Source organism: Salvelinus namaycush, chromosome 11, assembly GCF_016432855.1.
Source record: "Salvelinus namaycush isolate Seneca chromosome 11, SaNama_1.0, whole genome shotgun sequence".
NCBI lineage: Eukaryota > Metazoa > Chordata > Actinopteri > Salmoniformes > Salmonidae > Salvelinus > Salvelinus namaycush.
In genome coordinates this window covers 43,563,535-43,588,981 of record NC_052317.1, presented here as the reverse complement: position 1 = coordinate 43,588,981, position 25,447 = coordinate 43,563,535, and the positions used below count along the sequence as shown (strand labels likewise).

Here is a 25,447-nt window from a genome sequence, read left to right as displayed (position 1 = left end):
GAAAATGTGTGCTGTGGGAATTGTATACTCTATAGCAGGGATCATCAACTAGATTCAGCTGCAGGGGGATTTTTTTCTTGGGTGGGGGGCCGGAACATAATTACAAATAATTAGTAATCTGCAAATTGACCGCAAGAAGCCCAAACAGATATGTTTGCCTAAAACAATCTTTTCAAACCTTGCTTACATTTGTATACGATCACGTATCTATTACGCGTGGGAATACTTGTGAACAGATCTCTTAAAATAAAATCACTTGGAGCTCATTTCCTGGTGTTTTTACAGTCTTTTATGGAAACGTTTTTTTGTTGTTGTTCAGAACACTTTGGGGGCCAAATATAGCAAAACTCGGCTCGTGGGCCGCCAGTCGGGGAACCCTGCTCTGTCCACTGTATCCAGCAGTGTCTGTGGAATTTCTGAAGGACCGCGCAGGCGCACTAGGGAGATCGCCTTTGAGTCCAGTGCGGCAGGAAAAGCCAGGGGAGACGTCGTGGAGATTGAGGGTTAGGAGAGCAAAACAGTTATAAAGGAAAAAATTACAATTGCTTCCGTTTACTTATAACACCATCTTCAAAATATGAATTTAGCTATTCCTGTAAATAGAAGTCGGGTAAATGGGCGAGCAGTTTCGTAGATAGACGAAACGTTAGTCTACTGGAGGCTATGCTTGCTTGGCAAACTGAAGATAATGTCAGGGAATGGCTGAAAATCCCTAAACTAGTCTATTGCCGTTGCCTGGGTGGAATTGTCTTCTCGTACTGAAAATATCGGACACATGGAAATAAAAACGGTTAGCTTGTAACCGTGGGAAGGATCCACAACACATCTGGGTGTGAGGAATTCCAGTCGGTCTTCGGTTTGGAAACGCATTCGAAGTTTGAACGTAAAGAGACATTTTGCTGCATCGAATTCCTTTTCACGGGATGTCATCTGCCGCCGACAGAATTCCACGAGTTAACTGACCATCTGCCTCTCGGTAACAGAGGCCGAGCGAGCCAGGCGTAAAGATGGGTGATGCGGCACATACCAAGGCGTTGAGACGAACCTTTATCGTCCCCTCGATCAAGGCGTTTGATCATTATGATTTCACAAGGGCTAAAATATCCTGTAGCTTCACATGGCTTGTGGCCAAAGCCTTTGGCTCAGGTAGGTGGCGCCTTTTGTTGTCTTCTCAATATTGGTGTGGAAATGTGTAACATTTTATGCAAAATGTTGACAAATTGTGTCAGTGTGCACATCATCATAATAGGGCCAATCATAATTGGTAACCGCGATATTTCCGAGGGGCCTAAAGAGCATCTATTATCTGTGTTAAGAATTTGTTATTCGGCTCCAAGGTCCTTGATGAAACATCATCTAGACTTCACCACGCGCGAATGCGACAATGAAACACGCTAATTAGTCATTTTATTAGTCACATCTGGGCGCTCTAATTGACATTGTGTCTGAGGGGAAGCGCACGTGTGTGATGACTAACTGTTGCTCATTCCAATACCTCTGCCTTTTCTGTTCTCAACATGGCAGAGGGCGTTGTTGTTGTACCTACCCTCTCCCATCTGCATGGATGTCTGACATTTGATTGATTAGCTATTGCAGCTGGTTCCTGATGTTCACAGCAATGGCCCAATGCCCTACAGGTTGTTGGACCATCTGAACAGTATTAGAAAGATCATTCCATGTGATTTGACCATTGACAACGACACAGTTGTTACTTCACTGGGTGATCTACACCGTTAAGATCAGAATCTATTCTAAACAATCAGAGGAACATTTCCAGTTGTTTCTGGATGAGAGACAGCGCTTACGCTATATTAAAGGCTTTCGATGGGGCCTCCAGTGTGGCTGGGGAAAGCCTTGGTCTGCAGACTGTAGCCAGAGCAGCCCTAAAACGTGGAATTCCAACTGGCTAGCTCAGTGGCTCTGGGGTTGGTTGGAGGGTGACTGACTCCAGCTCTCTAATGAATGTTTTTAACTACCATCGACTAAGCCAGCTGAACATGACTAGAAGCTCCTCATATAGTAAACTAAGCTTTTCTCAAGTGTATAAATTGGTGGAAAACCCTCACTAGAAGCGCATGGCGTTAACTGCAGGCCTCACCTCATTACTCATTCCTAGAGAATTACATGCTCTTAGCATAGCAGGAGTGGGCAGATTTTCTTTCTTCCTGTTCCTCCCGGTGACACATATTACTGCTCCCTTCCTGCACCAATACAGAGAACTGTGGCCCAATTCATCAGTCCAGTCTACACACACACAGCCATGTTTGGCCTAGTTACTATGGCTGTGACAGTAGTTTGACCCACAAAATGCTGAACATGTGCATGTACGTGTAACCGATGTGAAATGGCTAGCTATTTAGCGGGATGCGCGCTGATAGCATTTCAATCGGTGACGTCACTCGCTCTGAGACCTTGAAGTAGTTGTTCCCCTTGCTCTGCAAGGGCCGTGGCTTTTGTGGCGCGATGGGTAACGATGCTTCGTGGGTGTCAGTTGTTGATGTGTGCAGAGGGTCCCTGGTTCGAGCCCAGGTAGGGGCGAGGAGAGGGACGGAAGCCATACTGTTACATACGTACACTTCCACAAAATGCTGAACATGTGCATGTAGTACACTTACACACTCACAAAATGTTTTCCTCTATTATGACTGATTCCAGAGGCATCTGTGGTTGTTGCTCTCCTGTGTGGCACTGGATCATTGACTAGGTGACTGACTGCTCTCTCTCTTTGTGTGTGTGTGTGTGTGTGTGTGTGTGTGTGTGTGTGTGTGTGTGTGTGTGTGTGTGTGTGTGTGTGTGTGTGTGTGTGTGTGTGTGTGTGTGTGTGTGTGTGTGTGTGTGTGTGTGTGTGTGTGTGTGTGTGTGTGTGCGTGCGTGCACAAATGCTTTGCGAGCAGCTGTTCTAGAATGTGCTCTACACAGACAGTCCTCTCCTGTCTCTGTAACATCTGTGGTGTTGGCATTGTGGAGACCCCAGTCGGTGACAACATTTGTCTCCATTACATCACAACACAGGGGCCTGCCTGTGGGATCCTTGGGATGTCCCTACCCTGAACATTAACCAACATTAGTCTCATCTTGTGTGAACTTATTAGCCACAATCAATGTGAGTGACAACAGCTTGGATCGCTTCTTTGGTCTGACTACATGAATGTTCATACTGCATTGGAGAATAAGTAGTCTGACGTTAGTTTACATAGTGAGCAACTGAACAAAAATGTTACCTTTTGAAAACCACTGCTAAAATACATCTAGTTATTTCTCAACGTTGTAGTCCAGTGCTTTGAATCAGACATTGTGAATTGCCGCTATAAGCTACACGTTTCTAAGAATGCAATAACTGCATAGTAACAGAAAAGTGATGTTGCTGACAGCTGTACATGTTTTAATGTTCCCTCGCTGTGCTGTGCTCCAATTGGACGACTTTCTATGGTTGGCATAGTAAGGGTGGATGTTCCAGGTCCCGTGTTTGGACTTCCTGTGATGCTACTTCCTGTGTACTTCCTGTTTGATTGGTTGTCCTTGACACGGCAGGTTTTGATGAACTGGTGGAAAACTAAATCCTGCTCACTCTGTAAAGGGTGATCTGCACTCCACACTGTTACAAATAAGCCTGCTTTATTGGTCTAATAGAACCTTTCTGATGGCCATATTTTCATTTTCTTTTAAATTGAACCTTTATTTAACTAGGCAAGTCAGTTAAGAACAAATATGAACTGAGCCCTATAACGCCTGTTTGGTTCTTTATTGCACCATCTTTTCTAGCAGCACTTGTATGGCTGTTGTTAGCAAGACTGTGTTAACATTGTAAAGCCTAATGTTCCATCCACTTAAAGGTGTGTAGTATTGTTACTGCTCTAGGAGGCCTAGAGGGAAGAAGTCAGAGAGCTGGCAGTGTGGTGCCAGGACAACAACCTCTCCCTCAACGTCAGCAAGACAAAGGAGCTGATCGTGGACTACACATCTGTAGTGGAGCGGGTTGAGAACTTCAAGTTCCTCGGTGTCCACGTCACTAAGGATCTATCATGGTCTAAACACAGCAACACAGTCGTGAAGAGGGAACGACAACGCCTCTTCCCCCACAAGAGGAAAAGATTTGGCATGGGCCCTCAGATCCTCAAAAGTTCTACAGCTGCACCATTGAGAGCATCCTGACTGGCTGCATCACCGCCTGGTATGGCAACTGTTTGGCATCTGACCTCAAGGCACAACAGAGGGTAGTGTGTGCGGCCCAGTACATCAATGGGGCAGCGCTCCCGGCCACCCAGTACCTCTATACCAGGCGGTGTCAGAGGAAGGCCCTAAAAATTGTCAGATTCCAGCCACCCTAGTCATACACAGTCCTTTCTGCTACCGCACAACAAAAGGTACCAGAGAACCAAGTCTGAGAACAAAAGGCTCCTGAACAGCTTCTACCCCCGAGCTATGAGACTGCTCAAGAGTTCATCAAATGGCTACCTGGACTATTTCCATTTCCACTTTTTCTTCACATTCTTGCACTGGCTCTGTGCACACTCACTGGACTCTACCCACACACACACATATACTATACTGACACTCCAACATACACACACACTACATATGCTCACACACACCAAACACACAAACACATGCATATTGACGCCACACACACACAAATTCACATATAGACACACTTTCTCACTCTTCACACACGCTGCTGCTACTCTGTTTATTATCTATCCTTATTGCCTAGTCACTTTTACCCCTACCTACATGTACATAGTCCCTCAACTACCTCGTAACCCTGCACATTGACTTGATACCGCTACTCCTTGTATATAGCCTCATTATTGTTCTTTTATTGTGTAAATATTTCCCTTTCTGCACATTTTTCTTACTTTTTATCTCTGCATTGTTGGGAAAGCGCTCGTAAGTAAGCATTTCACGGTAAAGTCTAGACCTGTTGTATTCTGTGCATGTGACAAATAAAATGAGATTTGATTTCAGATTAGAGGTCGACCGATTATGATTTTTCAACGCCGATACCGATTATTGGAGGACCAAAAAAGCCGATACCGATTAATCGGCATATTTTTTATATATTTTTTAGTAATAATGACAATTACAACAATACTGAATGAACACTTATTTTAACTTAATATAATACATCAATAAAATCTATTTAGCCTCAAATAAATAATGAAACATGTTCAATTTGGTTTAAATAATGCAAAAACAAAGTGTTGGAGAAGAAAGTAAAAGTGCAATATGTGCCATGTAAGAAAGCTAACGTTTAAGTTCCTAGCTCAGAACATGAGAACATATGAAAGCTGGTGGTTCCTTTTAACATGAGTCTTCAATATTCCCAGGTAAGAAGTTCTAGGTTGTAGTTATTATAGGAATTATAGGACTATTTCTCTCTATACGATTTGTATTTCATATACCTTTGACTATTGGATGTTCTTATAGGCACTTTAGTATTGCCAGTGTAACAGTATAGCTTCCATCCCTCTCCTCGCTCCTCCCTGGGCTCGAACCAGGAACACATCGACAACAGCCACCCTCGAAGCAGCGTTACCCATGCAGAGCAAGGGGAACAACTACTCCAAGTCTCAGAGCGAGTGACGTTTGAAACGCTATTAGCGCGCACCCCGCTAATTAGCTAGCCATTTCACATCGGTTACACCAGCCTAATCTCGGGAATTGATAGGCTTGAAGTCATAAACAGCGCAATGGTTGAAGCATTGCGAATAGCTGCTGGCAAAAGGCACGAAAGTGCTGTTTGAATGAATGCTTACGAGCCTGCTGGTGCCTACCATCGCTCAGTCAGACTGCTCTATCAAATCATAGACTTAATTATAACGTAACACCACACAGAAATACGAGCCTTAGGTCATTAATATGGTCAAATCCGGAAACTATCATCTCCAAAACAAAACGTTTATTCTTTCAGTGAAATACGGAACCGTTCCGTATTTTATCTAACGGGTGGCATCCATCAGTCTAAATATTCCTGTTACATTGCACAACCTTCAATGTTATGTCATAATTACGTAAAATTCTGGCAAATCAGTTCGCAGCGAGCCAGGCGGCCCAAACTGTTGCATATACCCTGACTCTGCGTGCAATGAACGCAAGAGAAGTGACACAATTTCACCTGGTTAATATTGCCTGCTAACCTGGATTTCTTTGAGCTAACTATGCAGGTTTAAAAATATATACTTCTGTGTATTGATTTTAAGAAAGACATTGATGTTTATGGTTAGGTACACGTTGGAGCAACGACAGTCCTTTTTTGCGAATGCGCACTGCATCGATTATATGCAACGCAGGACACGCTAGATAAACTAGTAATATCATCAACCATGTGTAGTTATAACTAGTGATTATGATTGATTGATTGTTTTTTATAAGATAAGTTTAATGCTAGCTAGCAACTTACCTTGGCTTCTTACTGCATTCGCGTAACAGGCGGGCTCCTCGTGAGGCAGGTGGTTAGAGCGTTAGACTAGTTAACCATAAGGTTGCAAGATTGAATCCCTGAGCTGACAAGGTAAAAATCTGTCGTTCTGCCCCTGAACAAGGCAGTTAACCCACTGTTCCTAGGCCGTCATTGAAAATAAGAATGTGTTCTTAACTGACTTGCCTAGTTAAATAAAGGTGTAGAAAAATAAATAAAAAAATGCAGCAAAATCTGCGTCCAAATTTACCGATTTCCGATTGTTATGAAAACTTGAAATCGGCCCTAGTTAATCGACCATTCCGATTAATCGGTCGACCTCTATTTGAGATCATAGGAGCTTGTGTCCATCCTCTCGGGGTTATGAGGTGGTTTTAAATTGGGGACAGTTGGCGGACTTTATATTGGGGACAGACAGTTGTTGTTGTGGCTAGGTCTGGCTGTTGAGTGGTAAATGCCTGTTATTGTCTGAAATAGCCCCCTTCATCTCTCTGGGTGGTGTCATGACGTTGGCCTGGGGGTAGGTTTACGACAGTCATAAATACCTCTCCCCCTTTTTCCTCTCTCTACCCTACTGATGTGACATTTGGTTAACATAGAGATTCTGGGAACATCAGAAGGTGGGGGGAAATTAACTATATTCTGGTAATCCGACCAATTGAACATATGCTGTGGTACTTAATGAATATGATGTCAGCTTGGTTGTCATCTGAAAACAAAAAAAGCCGATACCGATTAATCAGCCAATTTTTATTTATATATATGTGTGTGTGTGTGTGTGTGTGTGTGTGTGTGTGTGTGTGTAATAATGACAATTACAACAATACTGAATGAAAAATGAACACTTTAATTTTAACTTAATATAATACATAAATAAAAATCTATTTAGTCTCAAATAAATAATGAAACATGTTCAATTTGGTTTAAATAATGCAAAAACACAGTGTTGAAGAAGAAAGTAAAAGGGCAATATTGCAGCCACAGGTCCTTTTGATGCTGCACTCGCGTAACAGGTGGTCAGCCTGCCACACAGTCTCCTCGTGGATTGCAATGTAATCGACCATAATCGGCATCCAAAAAGGCCAATTACTGATTGTTATGAAAACTTGAAATCGTCCCTAATTAATCGGCCAACCTCTAATAGTAAGCCTAGCCTATAGAAAGCTAATGGGATCCTCCTCTTTTTAAGAGGCCATCACTCTGTTTTCTCCCGCAATTGCATAGCCTATAGAAATGTTGCGCAACCTGAGCTCATGGGCTCTCATGAAGTGTTTGATTAGATTTTCACGTACATTTGCATTGATGTCAGAGTGATTAGAGGGACAATAGAGTGCTTAGTACGAGTCAGTTAGCAAGTTTGGTAGGCTAATAATGACCATCAGCAGCATCATAGCTTGGAAAAGCCTAATTACCATGACTAAACGGTCACGTGGAATTTGACTGCCTTCATAACTCGTGACCGCCAGTGTGGTGGAAATACGGTCACCGCAACAGCCCTAAACATACACACTCTCCTGATCGCATGCATGCACAAACTCTGCTCTAAGGTAGGGCTCTGTGGACAGTTTTCTCAGCGTTGTCTCCTGAAATGACAAAAACAAGCCTAATGACAGGTTTCCACTAGCAACCACTGACACGGTCACCGCAACAGACCTAAACACACACAGACACACACTCACCTGAACGCACACACACACACACACACACACACACACACACACACACACACACACACACACACACACACACACACACACACACACACACACACACACACACCTGAGCGCATGCATGCACAAACACACACACACAGGCCAGGAACACCGTCCTTGCCCCATACGTGCCCTTTCAACCCAACTGCCCCTCTGACTCAAAAACACTCGCAGGACCCCCTGACTCATCATGTGAGAGAAGAGCAGGAAGTGGTGTAGTCTCTGAGGGCAGACTGCAGTACAGTATGTTGGCTTTGTTGAAGAGTAAATCCCATTTAAATCAACAGGATTAAGGCACGTACACACCTCACAGAGACTGTCTAAGTGGCCCAGGGCCTGGGCCTGTCCTACACACCTCACAGAGACTATCTAAGTGGCCCAGGACCTGTCCTACACACCTCACAGAGACTATCTAAGTGGCCCAGGGCCTGGGCCTGTCCTACACACCTCACAGAGACTATCTAAGTGGCCCAGGGCCTGTCCTACACACCTCACAGAGACTATCTAAGTGGCCCAGGACCTGTCCTACACACCTCACAGAGACTATCTAAGTGGCCCAGGACCTGTCCTACACACCTCACAGAGACTATCTAAGTGGCCCAGGGCCTGTCCTACACACCTCACAGAGACTATCTAAGTGGCCCAGGGCCTGTACTACACACCTCACAGAGACTATCTAAGTGGCCCAGGGCCTGTCCTACACACCTCACAGAGACTATCTAAGTGGCCCAGGGCCTGGGCCTGTCCTACACACCTCACAGAGACTATCTAAGTGGCCCAGGGCCTGGACCTGTCCTACACACCTCACAGAGACTATCTAAGTGGCCCAGGGCCTGGGCCTGTCCTACACACCTCACAGAGACAATCTAAGTGGCCCAGGGCCTGGGCCTGTCCTACACACCTCACAGAGACTATCTAAGTGGCCCAGGACCTGTCCTACACACCTCACAGAGACTATCTAAGTGGCCCAGGACCTGTCCTACACACCTCACAGAGACTATCTAAGTGGCCCAGGGCCTGTCCTACACACCTCACAGAGACTATCTAAGTGGCCCAGGGCCTGTCCTACACACCTCACAGAGACTATCTAAGTGGCCCAGGACCTGTCCTACACACCTCACAGAGACTATCTAAGTGGCCCAGGGCCTGTCCTACACACCTCACAGAGACTATCTAAGTGGCCCAGGGCCTGTCCTACACACCTCACAGAGACTATCTAAGTGGCCCAGGACCTGTCCTACACACCTCACAGAGACTATCTAAGTGGCCCAGGGCCTGTCCTACACACCTCACAGAGACTATCTAAGTGGCCCAGGGCCTGTCCTACACACCTCATAGAGACTATCTAAGTGGCCCAGGGCCTGTCCTACACACCTCACAGAGACAATCTAAGTGGCCCAGGGCCTGGCCCTGTCCTACACACCTCACAGAGACTATCTAAGTGGCCCAGGGCCTGGGCCTGTCCTACACACCTCACAGAGACTATCTAAGTGGCCCAGGGCCTGGGCCTGTCCTACACACCTCACAGAGACTATCTAAGTGGCCCAGGGCCTGGCCCTGTCCTACACACCTCACAGAGACTATCTAAGTGGCCCAGGGCCTGGGCCTGTCCTACACACCTCACAGAGACTATCTAAGTGGCCCAGGGCCTGGGCCTGTCCTACACACCTCACAGAGACTGTCTAAGTGGCCCAGGGCCTGGGGCCTGTCCTACACACCTCACAGAGACTATCTAAGTGGCCCAGGGCCTGGGCCTGTCCTACACACCTCACAGAGACTATCTAAGTGGCCCAGGGCCTGGGCCTGTCCTACACACCTCACAGAGACTATCTAAGTGGCCCAGGGCCTGGGCCTGTCCTACACACCTCACAGAGACAATCTAAGTGGCCCAGGGCCTGGCCCTGTCCTACACACCTCACAGAGACTATCTAAGTGGCCCAGGGCCTGGGCCTGTCCTACACACCTCACAGAGACTATCTAAGTGGCCCAGGGCCTGGGCCTGTCCTACACACCTCACAGAGACTGTCTAAGTGGCCCAGGGCCTGGGGCCTGTCCTACACACCTCACAGAGACTATCTAAGTGGCCCAGGGCCTGGGCCTGTCCTACACACCTCACAGAGACTATCTAAGTGGCCCAGGGCCTGGGCCTGTCCTACACACCTCACAGAGACTGTCTAAGTGGCCCAATCTCCATCAAGAGACACAGTCCTAGAGGAGCTGACTGTAGTGTCAGTTATTGTGTGACCAAACTAACCTGTTCCTCTCTCCATCTACAGACACAGCCCCAGAGGAAGCGTCAGTTATGTAGCCTACACTCCAAAAGGGTTCTACCTGTAATCAAAAAGGGTTATTCAAAGGGTTCTCCTATGGGGACAGCCAAGGAACCCTTTTATGTTCTAGGGTTCTCCTATGGGGACAGCCAAGGAACCCTTTTAGGTTTTAGGGTTCTCCTATGGGGACAGCCAAGGAATCCTTTTAGGTTTTAGATAGCACCTTTTTTGTAGCTATCCTCACACACCCTCCTCAACCTCCCTAGACATGCTCCCAGAGGAGCTGGGGTCTTACTATGTTCATCGTATCCCCAAACTAACCCGTCCCTTCCTCTCTCCCTCCAAAGATGCGGTCCCTGAGGAGCTGGCTGACCCCTTCTACAGGGACCAGTACAGCCAGGAGCACCTGAAGCCCCCCGTGGCGTCCCTGCTGCTGTCTGCAGAGCTCTACTGCCGGGCGGGTAGTCTCATCCTCCGCAGCGATGCCGTCAAACCTCTGCTGGGACACAACGCCGTCATCCAGGCCCTGGCACAGAAGGGACTGTACGTCACAGACCAGGACCGACTGGTCACAGAGAGGGACCTGACCAGCACTCCTATATGCATGGTGAGGATGGAGATGTCTGTCATGCACACACACCTTCTCTTTCTTTCATCCCCCTTTAATCTCTATTCCTTCTCTCTCTCTTTCACTCACACACTCATCCTCAATCTCTTTGTGTATGTGCTCTAAGGTAAGGTTTGATGATAAGTTGGGTATTTGAATCAGCTGGGTAGTGCTTAGTGTTATAACGGACCGTAGTTGATCTGTGATCCGTACTGATCACCTCCCACGGTTCGGCCCGCATGTGAACTGCAGATCAATTGCAAAGTTTAACCATCATAGTCTGAAATACAGTTTTACTGCCGCTGTTACTTTCTAAAGTAATAATTCCCTAAATTTCGATGCAGAGCTGCAGTGAAAAGATAAAGACAAGACAGATGCTGTTTTACTCTGAAGCCGGAAGGTTGATTTGATAGTTGTTTAAAATCAGTTGTGTGTACTGTTCACGTGAACGAGGCATGTTGAATCCCAACAAATCAATCCTGGATGCTCGCGTTGCAGAAAGCAAAGAAGAAAAAAGAGCTGAAGAACTGGAAAAGCCTCCCGCTTCATTTAAGTCTCATGTATGGGAGCATTTAGGCATCCCTGTCAAATAGGATGTCGGAAGCAGGGTGGTGAACAACACCATTACGGTGTGTTGGCATTGTGCCACAAGAAAGCCGTATGATCATGATGGAAATACATGGAGCGTGGCCACACATTTAAAGCGTCATCATCCTGGTGTGTCAGTGACGGGAGCCAACTCAGCCAAGAGACAACAACTTGTCACCGCGACATTTAAGCCCTTTGCTGCAGGATCAGACCGGGCTGAAGCCATCACCAAATCTATTGGGATGTTTATCGCTGCAGACATGAGGCCGTACTCTGTTGTGGAAAACAAAGGGTTTCAAGATATGGTGGAAGTGCTTGAGCCACGCTAGGAAATCGCCTGGCGCCCCCACTTCAGTATGAAGATCATGCCAGATCTTTATGAACAGGAAAATATCAAAATTGTCAACGAATTATCCAAGGCATCCTCTGCTGCCCTCACCACAGACGGGTGGTCCTCAAGGGCAACAGAAAGCTACGTGACTGTGACTGTTCACTACACCACAGACGGGTGGTCCTCCAGGGCAACAGAAAGCTACGTGACTGTGACTGCTCACTACACCACAGACGGGTGGTCCTCAAGGGCAACAGAAAGCTACGTGACTGTGACTGTTCACTACACCACAGACGGGTGGTCCTCCAGGGCAACAGAAAGCTACGTGACTGTGACTGTTCACTACACCACAGACGGGTGGTCCTCCAGGGCAACAGAAAGCTACGTGACTGTGACTGTTCACTACACCACAGACGGGTGGTCCTCCAGGGCAACAGAAAGCTACGTGACTGTGACTGTTCACTACACCACAGACGGGTGGTCCTCCAGGGCAACAGAAAGCTACGTGACTGTGACTGCTCACTACACCACAGACGGGTGGTCCTCCAGGGCAACAGAAAGCTACGTGACTGTGACTGTTCACTACACCACAGACGGGTGGTCCTCCAGGGCAACAGAAAGCTACGTGACTGTGACTGCTCACTACACCACAGACGGGTGGTCCTCCAGGGCAACAGAAAGCTACGTGACTGTGACTGCTCACTACACCACAGACGGGTGGTCCTCCAGGGCAACAGAAAGCTACGTGACTGTGACTGTGACTGCTCACTACACCACAGACGGGTGGTCCTCCAGGGCAACAGAAAGCTACGTGACTGTGACTGCTCACTACACCACAGACGGGTGGTCCTCCAGGGTAACAGAAAGCTACGTGACTGTGACTGTGACTGCTCACTACACCACAGACGGGTGGTCCTCCAGGGCAACAGAAAGTTACGTGACTGTGACTGCTCACTACACCACAGATGGGTGGTCCTCCAGGGCAACAGAAAGCTACGTGACTGTGACTGCTCACTACACCACAGACGGGTGGTCCTCCAGGGCAACAGAAAGCTACGTGACTGTGACTGCTCACTACACCACAGACGGGTGGTCCTCCAGGGCAACAGAAAGCTACGTGACTGTGACTGTTCACTACACCACAGACGGGTGGTCCTCCAGGGTAACAGAAAGCTACGTGACTGTGACTGTGACTGCTCACTACACCACAGACGGGTGGTCCTCCAGGGTAACAGAAAGCTACGTGACTGTGACTGTTCACTACACCACAGACGGGTGGTCCTCCAGGGTAACAGAAAGCTACGTGACTGTGACTGTTCACTACACCACAGAGGAGTGGTCGTCCAGGGCAACATAAAGCTACGTGACTGTGACTGTTCACTACACCACAGACGGGTGGTCCTCCAGGGCAACAGAAAGCTACGTGACTGTGACTGTTCACTACACCACAGAGGAGTGGTCGTCCAGGGTAACAGAGAGCTACGTGACTGTGACTGCTCACTACACCACAGACGGGTGGACCTCCAGGGTAACGGAAAGCTACGTGACTGTGACTGTTCACTACACCACAGATGAGTGGGAGATGTGAAGTCCGGTGCTACAGACACGCCCCCTCTATGAGAGGCACAAATCTGGTGCAGGTACTGCTGGGAGCAGTAGCAGAGTGGAAGCTAGAGAGGCCCAATAGCAATATCCCAACCACCACAGATAATGCCAAGAACGCATAAAATGCAGTGATAGAGGCTGGACTGGGGCCACAGATAGCTTGCTTTGCACATGTGATCAATTTAGCATCTCAAAGGGGAATCTCAGTGAACCAGATGGACCGCCTCCTTGGGAGGATCAGGAAGGTGGTTTCCTTTGTCCACCGAAGCACAACAGCCGCTCACGTGCTTAAGACCAAGCAGGAAATGTTACAGCTACCGACCCACAAGCTCATACACCATGTCACAACAAGATGGAACTCCACTTATGACATGTTGGAGCGCTATCTTGAGCAGCAGACAGCTGTATAACTCTGCACTGACAGACAAGACCCTGAAAAAACATAAAGCCATCGTCACCTTGTCTGATGACGTGAAAGTGGCAGAGGAGGTCCTCCAGGTGCTCAAACCCCTCAAAACAGTTACAACCCTATTGAGCACTGAAACTGCACCGTCTGTGTCCATGATCCTACCTCTGAAAACAAGGATCCTACTATCCATGGCCCCAAGTGAGGAAGACAGCACCATCACTAGAGATGTCAAGGCTGCCATTAGAGAGGACCTGAACCCCAGATACACCCCTAATGTACAGGACTACCTTCATAGATGTACTGCACTGGATCCAAGGTCCAAGTCCCTGTCTCACCTAGACCCTGTCTCACCTAGACCCTGTCTCACCTAGACCCTGCCCTACACCGGAGGACATACAGTGATCTCACCACTGACATTGTGGCCACTGAAGAGGTAAAAAAATAGAGTGAATTACTTGTATAATAAATATAGTGCAGTCTAATCTTAGTCTATGTTATTAGAATCATCCATTTTTGATTTGGAATAATGGCTTTTATTAAATGTTATTGCCACAATTATAGTTCTATGAAATATGAAAATAAATAATTTGTTAGTTTAATAGATCACGTCATTTTTTTCTGCAGGGTCAAGCCATAGAGCCGACAGGAGCAGACTCAGAGGCATCTCCTCCACAAAATAATTTGGCCATGAAGAAGCTTTTAGGGGAGACCTTTATGAGCAAAGACACAGGCAAGATGTTTGCCAACACCATCAAAGAGGAGGTGGCATCCTACAAGGCAGCAAGCGGCATTCCTCTGGATGGTGATCCACTGGCATGGTGATCCACTGGCATGGTGATCCTCTGGATGGTGATCCACTGGCATGGTGATCCACTGGCATGCTGATCCACTGGCATGGTGATCCACTGGCATGCTGATCCACTGGCATGGTGATCCACTGGCATGGTGATCCACTGGCATGGTCATCTACTGGCATGGTGATCCACTGGCATGGTGATCCACTGGCATGCTGATCCACTGGCATGGTGATCCACTGGCATGCTGATCCACTGGCATGGTGATCCACTGGCATGGTGATCCACTGGCATGGTGATCTACTGGCATGGTGATCCACTGGCATGGTGGGAAAGCAATGAGAGGTCTCCCCTCTCCCCAGACAATGTAGAAATCATCATCTTTTTGAAAAATAATTTGAAGTTATAAGCTCAGGTCTGCTTTGCTTTCTTTCTTTTGTTTGATGATGTGGACACAGGCTATTTTCTTATTCACTATTCAAAGGAAGAAGGTATCATACCTCATATTGCACTTTAATTTAACAATTGAGTATTGAATATTTTATTTTAAGATTTTATTTAAACATTGAAAAGTTCCATGCTTTAAGTGTTCTTTAACTAATAAATGGAAAGCAAAGTTATATTTGTCTCCCTTTTTTTTTGCTGATCCGAAAAATGATCCGATCCGTGACTCAAAACGTGATCCGAACCGTGAGTTTTGTGATCCATTGCACCACTAGTAGTGCAAAAACCCAAACCTCTTGTGGTCCCCAGGACTGAGTGGGGGAAACCCTGCTCTAAGGTAGGGCTCTGTGGACAGTATTCTCAGCGTTGTCTCCTGAAAGGACAAAAACAAGCCTAATGACAGGTTTCCACTAACAACCACAGGCAGACAGACAGACAGGCGGTACTGTTATGTCACACAGTACAAGGTAAAAATGCCTTTCTTAGGAAAGAGCAAATAAAGCAGAATATTGTTTTTATGTGTGTGTAATGGAACGGAGAGTCATGATCATGGGCTACTCCTCACTATAACGTGTACAGCAGAAAGATTTCAGTTATTTAGTCTGCCCCAATTAGTAAAACCTCAAGCCTTTGGTCACGAACTGAGGTTTTAAGCAGTCCTTTTAGATCTACAATCCTTTTCAGTTGATCTTCCATTGAAGAATGTATGGCAGCTTGATATGAGGGTATTTCATGAGCTTTTAAAACAGTTAGACTTGATATCAGTTATGAGATATTTATTCTAATCTGATCATGTGTGTTTGAGAACCATGAGTTTAAATCCAGCCACATTCTCATGCATAGAGACTGTATATACAGTGCCTTCATAAAGTATTCAGACCCCTTCACTTTTTACACATTTTGTTACGTTACAGCCTTATTCTAAAATGGATCAAATTTAAAAATGTCCTCATCAATCTACACACAATACCCCATAATGACATCACAATACCCCATAATGACAAACAGAAATGCCTTACTTACATAAGTATTCAGACCCTTTGCTATGAGACTCGAAATTGAGTTCAGGTGCCTCCTGTTTACATTGATCATCCTTGAGATGTTTCTACAACTTGATTGGAGTCCACCTGTGGTAAATTCAATTGATTGGACATGATTTGGAAAGGCACACCCCTGTCTATATACGATCCCACAGTTGACAGTGCATGTCAGAGCAAAAACCAAGTCATGAGGTCGAAGGAATTGTCTGTAGAGCTCCGAGACAGGATTGTGTCGATGCACAGATCTGGGGAAAGGTACCAAAAGATTTCTGCAGCATTGAAGGTCCCCAAGAACACAGTGGTCTCCATCATTCTGAAATGGAAGAAGTTTGGAACCCCCAAGACTCTTCCTAGAGCTAGCCTCCCGGCCAAACTGAGCAATCCGGGGAGAAGGGCCTTGGTCAGGGAGGTGACAAAGAACCCGATGGTCACTCTGACAGAGCCCCAGAGGTCTTCTGTGGAGATGGGAGAACCTTCCAGAAGGACAACCATCTCTGCAGCACTCCACCAATCAGGCCTTTAAGGTAGAGTGGACAGACAGAAGCCACTCCTCAGTAAAAGACACATGACAGCCCTCTTGGAGTTTGACAAAAGGCACCTAAAGACTCTCAGACCATGAGAAACACGATCCTCTGGTCTGATGATTGAACTTGTTGGCCTGAATGCCAAGTGTGACGTCTGGAGGAATCCAGGCACTGCTCATCACCTGGCCAACATCATCCCTACAGTGAAGCATGGTGGTGGCAGCATCATACTTTGGGGATGTTTTTCAGCGGCAGGGACTGGGACACTAGTCAGGATCGAGTACAGAGAGATCATTGATGGAAAAACTGCTCCAGAGCGCTCAGGACCTCAGACTGGGGTGAAGGTACACCTTCCAACAGGACAACGATCCTAAGCACACAGCCAAGACTATGCAGGAGTGGCTTCGGGACAAGTCTATGAATGTCCTTGAGTGGCCCAGCCAAAACCCAGACTTGAACCCGATCTAACATCTCTGGAGAGACCTGAAAATAGCTGTGCAGCAACACTCCCCATCCAACCTGACAGAGCTTTAGAGGATCTGCAGAGAAGAATGGGAGAAACTACCCAAATACAGGTGTGCCAAGCTTGTAGCAACATACCCAAGAAGACCTGAAGCAGTAATCGCTGCCAAAGGTACTTAAATAAAGTACTGAGTAAAGAGTCTGAATACTTATGTAAATGTGATATTTCATTTTTGTGTTTTTTGTTTTGCAAACATTTCTAAAAATCTGTTTTTGCTTTATCATTATGGGGTATTGTGTGTAGATTGCTGAGTTTAAAAAAAAATGTAATACATTTTAGAATAAGGCTGTAACGTAACAAAATGTGAAAAAAGTGTAGGATACTTTTCGAATGCACTGTAACTGCCGACAAAATGGCAGGCTGCATTGCAGTGCTTTTTCTCTCTCTCTCTCTCTCTCTCTCTCTCTCTCATCCTCCCCCCCTCCAATGCCACATTCTAACCAGTGTGTTTATAATAAGACCAAACCATTTTTCTCTTGTGAATATTTAATGGCTGCTCGACACAGAGACCACAATTCATCTGCCCCATCTGCTGTGGCATACATAGAATCTCCTTCCCTCCCATCTAATCTTTCTCTCCTTCCCTCTATATCTCCTCATCAGTTATTTCTGTCTTTCTCTATCGCTCTTCTTCCCTCTCTCTCTTCAACAACACTTTCTCTCCCTCCATGGTCTTTCTTTCTCTCTTTTTCCTCTCTTTTCTCTCGCTCCCCCCTCTCTCTCTCGTTGTCTCCCTCTCTCTCCTCTCTCTCTCCCCCTCTGTCTCTCGCTGTCTCCCTCTCTCTTCTCTCTCTCTCCCTCCCTCTTTCCGTCTCTCTCTCTCCCCCCTTTCTCTCCTCTCTCCCCCCTCTTTCATCTTTCCCCCTCTCTGTCTCTTGCTCTCTCCCTCTCTCTCTCCCCCTCTCTCTCCCTCTCTCTAAAACATCTATAGAGGATAAAATAAAGTCTCTAGTTCAGTATGTTGAAGATTGATCAATGGAAGTAGTTTCTCAGGTGTGATGACGGGGTGGGTTGGAGACGGGGGGACGGGACTTTGACGCAGTCCCCCTGTCCTCTATAGTATCCAAGGACAGGGTAGGACTGTGTGTGTGTGTGTGTGTGTGTGTGTGTGTGTGTGTGTGTGTGTGTGTGTGTGTGTGTGTGTGTGTGTGTGTGTGTGTGTGTGTGTGTGTGTGTGTGTGTAATGAGCGTACAGGGTCCAATGTTAACTTTTTTCTCACTGGCCCAAAAAAGAATTTCTACTGGTGTGGGTTTTAAATGCATTGGGGTCGCACAGGGCCAATAGGTTGGCATGCTTTTAAATGCATTGGGGTCGCACAGGGCCAATAGGTTGGCATGCTTTTCTCTCTATATGCAGGTATTAATAGGCTACATTTGGTTATTATGATGTGTGTTAAAAAGCTGTTTAATAGAATTTAAGTGTACTCGATTCTTTAGAATTCTATTCATTGCATACATGTTGGTTTCTAAAGTACAGTGGATGTCATTTCGAGAAAATAAATGTACATCTAAAAATAAGAAGCTGCCTCTTTAAGACAAACGTTCCTAAAGAGAGATCGTCATGGCTACAGTAGGCTGTATGCTGGCTGTCTTTAATGATCTTTCTTTTAGCAGACTATCAACAGTAGCCAGCGTATTGCTAGCATGTTCTCTATTGACGGTTTCCTTTTGTAAATCACTTTCCCTAAAATAAATAAGCTCAGCGAGTAGAGATGGTTCTTTTTGCTCGGGACACGGTGTGCTGTGTGACCGTATCAACGTCTGTACTGCTCAGGTGCTCGTCAAGTTGGGACTCGTGGATAGTAATGCTTGAATGAACGGCCAGTTCTATTGCGGAAATACAAATAGCATGACTTTGCCGTGTGTAGTCTTCTATGTTTTTTGCGACGGAGCAAGTAAATGTTGAACTGGAATACAAAAATGCGCCGAAAAGTTACTGGCTGGGTCGATATCCACTGGAGAGACAGGTTTTTACTGGCCCCGGGCCAGCGGGCCATCGTTACTGTTGGTCCCTGGGGTGTAAACAGGGAATTGACCTTAATTGGCGACAAAGCCTACAGCCAGTTAATTTACTAGCCTGTATATCCTCCCTGACACACACACACACACACACTATATACACACACACACACACACTATATACACGCCCACACCTCTTTGTCCTTTAAACATGCACAATCTCTTCAGGATAGGCAGCTGCAGAGTGTAGCTCCCCATAGGAGTTGAGACAGTGTGTTTATGTACACTCAGCAGTCTGTGTAGTTTAGTGCAGATACGTGGTTGTTGCTGGGTTGGGTTTATGATGACCTCGTGGTTTTTCACACACGGCTACTTGGCCTGGGTACAGGTCAGAAGGAGGGTTGAGGATGACAGCAGAAGGAGGAGTGCAGTGGGGGAGCGGGGCAGGCCGACAGAGGATGAATAGAGAGGGGGAGTGAGGGAATGGAGGGGTAGATGGGCTTCCGCTTGGCTGGGGTCTAGGGAGGAAGCGGGAAAGGACTGTTTAAAGAGAGGGGGGAAAGAGGAGAGGAAAGGGGGTGGAGTTGAGGACTATGTTATGGTATCAGAGGAGGAGAAGAGAGGGAATATATCTGTAGAGAGAAGAGAGAATATATCTGTAGAGAGAAGAGAAGAGGGAATATATCTGTAGAGAGAAGAGAGAATATATCTGTAGAAAGAAGAGAAGAGGGAATATATCTGTATAGAGAAGAGAAGAGGGAATATATCTGTAGAGAGAAGAGAGGGAATATATCTGTAGAGAGAAGAGAGGGAATATATCTGTAGAGAGAAGAGAGGGAATATATCTGTAGAGAGAAGAGAGGGAATATATCTGTAGAGAGAAGAGAGGGAATATATCTGTAGAGAGAAGAGAGGGAATATATCTGTAGAGAGAAGAGAAGAGGGAATATATCTGTAGAAAGAAGAGAGGGAATATATCTGTAGAGAGAAGAGAGGGAATATATCTGTAGAGAGAAGAGGGAATATATCTGTAGAGAGAAGAGGGAATATATCTGTAGAGAGAAGAGAAGAGAGGGAATATATCTGTAGAGAGAAGAGAGGGAATATATCTGTAGAGAGAAGAGAGGGAATATATCTGTAGAGAGAAGAGAGGGAATATATCTGTAGAGAGAAGAGAGAATATATCTGTAGAAAGAAGAGAAGAGGGAATATATCTGTAGAGAGAAGAGAAGAGGGAATATATCTGTAGAGAGAAGAGGGAATATATCTGTAGAGAGAAGAGAGGGAATATATCTGTAGAGAGAAGAGGGAATATATATGTAGAGAGAAGAGAAGAGGGAATATATCTGTAGAAAGAAGAGAGGGAATATATCTGTAGAGAGAAGAGAGGGAATATATCTGTAGCGAGAAGAGGGAATATATCTGTAGAGAGAAGAGAGGGAATATATCTGTAGAGAGAAGAGAAGAGAGGGAATATATCTGTAGAGAGAAGAGAGGGAATATATCTGTAGAGAGAAGAGAGTGAATATATCTGTAGAGAGAAGAGAGGGAATATATCTGTAGAGAGAAGAGAGAATATATCTGTAGAAAGAAGAGAAGAGGGAATATATCTGTAGAGAGAAGAGAAGAGGGAATATATCTGTAGAGAGAAGAGGGAATATATCTGTAGAGAGAAGAGAGGGAATATATCTGTAGAGAGAAGAGAGGGAATATATCTGTAGATAGAAGAGAGGGAATATCTCTGTAGAGAGAAGAGAGGGAATGTATCTGTAGAGAGAAGAGAAGAGAGGGAATATATCTGTGTAGGAAGAAGTGGGAATATATCTGTGTAGGGAGAAGAGAAGAGAGAAGGATTATATCCATGCTCCAGAGAAGGAGAGGAAAGGGGAATGGGTATGTGGTATATGAGGAGAGGAAAGGGGGAATGGGTATGTGGTATATGAGGAGAGGAAAGGGGGAATGGGTATGTGGTATATGAGGAGAGGAAAGGGGGAATGGGTATGTGGTATAGGAGGAGAGGAAAGGGGGAATGGGTATGTGGTATATGAGGAGAGGAAAGGGAATGGGTATGTGGTATATGAGGAGAGGAAAGGGGGAATGGGTATGTGGTATATGAGGAGAGGAAAGGGGGAATGGGTATGTGGTATATGAGGAGAGGAAAGGGGGAATGGGTATGTGGTATATGAGGAGAGGAAAGGGGGAATGGGTATGTGGTATATGAGGAGAGGAAAGGGGGAATGGGTATGTGGTAGTAGGAGGAGAGGAAAGGGGAATGGGTATGTGGTATAGGAGGAGAGGAAAGGGGAATGGGTATGTGGTATAGGAGGAGAGAGGGAATACGTGCCGGTGCTTCACTGCAGTACCATAGAGGGTGGGGTCTCAGAGCAAGTCTGCAGTACCATAGAGGGTGGGGTCTCAGAGCAAGTCTGCAGTACCATAGAGGGTGGGGTCTCAGAGCAAGTCTGCAGTACCATAGAGGGTGGGGTCTCAGAGCAAGTCTGCAGTACCATAGAGGGTGGGGTCTCAGAGCAAGTCTAGGTACGTATGGAGCATGTCAGTCTTTATAACACATGCACGCTCGACCACACTGCCCAATATTACAGTTGTCAGACATCCAGCAGAGTGGAGCTATGAATATCTCTCTCTCTCTCTCTCTCTCTCTCTCTTTTCCCGTCTCCCTCATATCTCTTTCTCCCACCCCCCCTCTCTCTCCATCTGAGACAGTGTTCCATCCACACCTCTCTGTAAGTGCTAAAAGCCTGCTATGAGAGACACATAGGGAGCTAAGAGCAAGGAGTGGCGCTGTACAGGGAGGAGATGTTATTTCATGTGTCAGTACGTGTGTGAAAAGCCTAATCTGGAATGACATTAGGAGGCATGCCTACGTGACAGTCACAGTACTTAAGAGCAGACCAATAGAATGTATACACTCTAGGTCAGGGGTGTCAAACTCATTCCATGGAGGCCCTAGTGTCTGTTCTCCATCCATCTCTCTGTCCTCCATCCATCTATCTCCTTGTAAAGTTCAGGGCCATATCTCAATAGTCTCAAGTGGTCTCCTCTCTTCCTTACACTGCACTGATCTGAAAACCCATGATAGGTTAAAGAATTGTGGCGTATGAATGTCTACTTTGAATAATCTTTCACATGTCCAGCTTTATTGTAATCAGTGTATTCCAGTGGAGACTCCTTAGAGGAGGAAGACGAGGACCATCCTACTCAGTGAATTTCATACTTGTGAAACATTTAAAAAATGTAAATGTTTTGATAAAACTATACTAAATATATTCAGGTCACCAAATAATTGATTAAAACACACTGTTTTGCAACAGCACTCTGTAGAGTAGCACCATGGTGTAGCTGGAGGACAGACAGTTTTCCTTCCATAGACTTACACAGTAATTATGACAACTTCCGGAGGATGTCCTCCAACCGATCAGAGCTCTTGCAGAATGAACTAACATGTTGTTCATTCAATCAAAGGATCAAAGAATGAATCTAGTACTGAAAGCATAAGCTACAGCTAGCTAGCACCACGGTGCATAAATTGTGGTGAGTAGTTGATTTGACGAAAAAAAATTTAAGCCAGACTCAGTAAGTCTCATTTATATTTCTGAAATATCAAACTCTCGGGGCGACAAAAGAAACCCATGCAAGACGTAATGTAAACAAACCCAGGCGAGACGTCGTGTAAACAAACCCGGGCGAGACGTCGTGTAAACAAACCCGGGGCGAGATGTCGTGTAAACAAACCCGGGCGAGACGTCGTGTAAACAAACCCGGGCGAGACGTCGTGTAAACAAACCCAGGGCGAGATGTCGTGTAAACAAACCCGGGCGAGACGTCGTGTAAACAAACCCGGGGCGAGATGTCGTGTAAACAAACCCGGGCGAGACGTCGTGTAAACAAACCCGGGCGAGACGTCGTGTAAACAAACCCGGGGCGAGATGTCGTATAAACAAACCCGGGCGAGACGTCGTGTAAACAAACCCGGGGCGAGATGTCGTGTAAACAAACCCGGGCGAGACGTCGTGTAAACAAACCCGGGCGAGACGTCGTGTAAACAAACCCGGGGCGAGACGTCGTGTAAACAAACCCGGGGCGAGATGTCGTGTAAACAAACCCGGGGCGAGATGTCGTGTAAACAAACCCGGGCGAGACGTCGTGTAAACAAACCTGGGCGAGACGTCGTGTAAACAAACCCGGGGCGAGATGTCGTGTAAACAAACCCGGGCGAGACGTCGTGTAAACAAACCCGGGGCGAGATGTCGTGTAAACAAACCCGGGCGAGACGTCGTGTAAACAAACCCGGGGCGAGATGTCGTGTAAACAAACCCGGGGCGAGATGTCGTGTAAACAAACCCGGGCGAGACGTCGTGTAAACAAACCCGGGGCGAGATGTCGTGTAAACAAACCCAGGTAAGACGTCGTGTAAACAAACCCGGGCGAGATGTCGTGTAAAAACAAACCCGGGGCGAGACGTCGTGTAAACAAACCCGGGCGAGACGTCGTGTAAACAAACCCGGGCGAGACGTCGTGTAAACAAACCCGGGCGAGACGTCGTGTAAACAAACCCGGGCGAGACGTCGTGTAAACAAACCCGGGCGAGACGTCGTGTAAACAAACCCGGGCGAGACGTCGTGTAAACAAACCCGGGCAAAACGTCCTGTAAACAAACCCGGGCGAGACGTCGTGTAAACAAACCCGGGGCGAGATGTCGTGTAAACAAACCCGGGGCGAGATGTCGTGTAAACAAACCCGGGCGAGACGTCGTGTAAACAAACCCGGGCGAGACGTCGTGTAAACAAACCCGGGCGAGACGTCGTGTAAACAAACCTGGGCAAGTCATCGTGTAAACAAACCCGGGCAAAACGTTGTGTAACCAAACCCGGGCAAGACGTCGTGTAAACAAACCCGGGCAAGACTTCATAATGTGATCAGAGAGTTCTCAAATGGCGGCTGGGCCAGCCACCCTTTGATCAGTCAGTATTAGACAGCCGGGCCAGCCACCCTTTGATCAGTCAGTATTAGACAGCCGGGCCAGTCACCCTTTGATCAGTCAGTATTAGACAGCCGGGCCAGTCACCCTTTGATCAGTCAGTATTAGACAGCCGGGCCAGTCACCATTTGATCAGTCAGTATTAGACAGCCGGGCCAGTCACCCTTTGATCAGTCAGTATTAGACAGCCGGGCCAGCCACCATTTGATCAGTCAGTATTAGACAGCCGGGCCAGCCACCCTTTGATCAGTCAGTATTAGACAGCCGGGCCAGCCACCCTTTGATCAGTCAGTATTAGACAGCCGGGCCAGTCACCCTTTGATCAGTCAGTATTAGACAGCCGGGCCAGTCACCCTTTGATCAGTCAGTATTAGACAGCCGGGCCAGTCACCCTTTGATCAGTCAGTATTAGACAGCCGGGCCAGTCACCCTTTGATCAGTCAGTATTAGACAGCCGGGCCAGTCACCCTTTGATCAGTCAGTATTAGACAGCCGGGCCAGTCACCCTTTGATCAGTCAGTATTAGACAGCTGGTGTCCTCGTTTGCTTGTAGCATATAACAAGCATGTAAGCTTGTTACAGTAGAGTTACTGTATTATAAAATGTACATTTACAAGTGGAGTCAACTATGAACGTTACAGCAGTAAAATGCATGTCATCCTTTGATCACACACACACACACACACACACACACACACACACACACACACACACACACACACACACACACACACACACACACACACACACACACACACACACACACACACACACACACACACAGCCTTAGTTGCTGAATAACGGGCAACAAAAGCAGGATTTATGCTTTACGCTGCACTAATAACAGCTTTACTACCGTGTTTGATGACCTAATGAGAGAGGATGGGATGTCAATATGTGTTCTCTTCAAGCAATGTCCATGTTTTCACTGTGAGAGGAGAGGAGTACAGCTGTCTCTATGACCCGTCATACGTTATCTGGTCATAAAACCACAGCCTTAGAAGGTGCTACTGTCACCAACCAAGTCCCATTAGGAATGGTACTGAAGACACACACACAGCAGATATCTTTATGAGGGGATTAGTGAAAGCTAGGGCATGTCTTTTAATCCATGTTTACTGTCAACACCAGTACGGATTTCATTCCAGTGACTGTAAGCAGCTTGATCAGTTCAAGCTCACCCCAACTCAGCTATCTAGCGTGACAGTATCTTTCCCTACACTC

At 46.6% G+C, this 25,447-nt stretch overlaps 1 protein-coding gene across 1 annotated transcript in view; it reads left to right on the top strand.

The window, feature by feature from the left end:
* Positions 1-475: 475 nt before the first annotated feature.
* LOC120056214 (calmodulin-regulated spectrin-associated protein 2-like) overlaps positions 476-25,447 on the top strand; it is a 79,932-nt gene continuing 54,960 nt past the window's right edge. The window contains exons 1-2 of the mRNA XM_039004462.1: positions 476-1,146; positions 10,748-11,007. Coding sequence (XP_038860390.1) covers positions 1,008-1,146; positions 10,748-11,007 — 399 coding nt within the window. The 5' untranslated portion in view covers positions 476-1,007. The remainder of the gene's footprint in view (positions 1,147-10,747; positions 11,008-25,447) is intronic.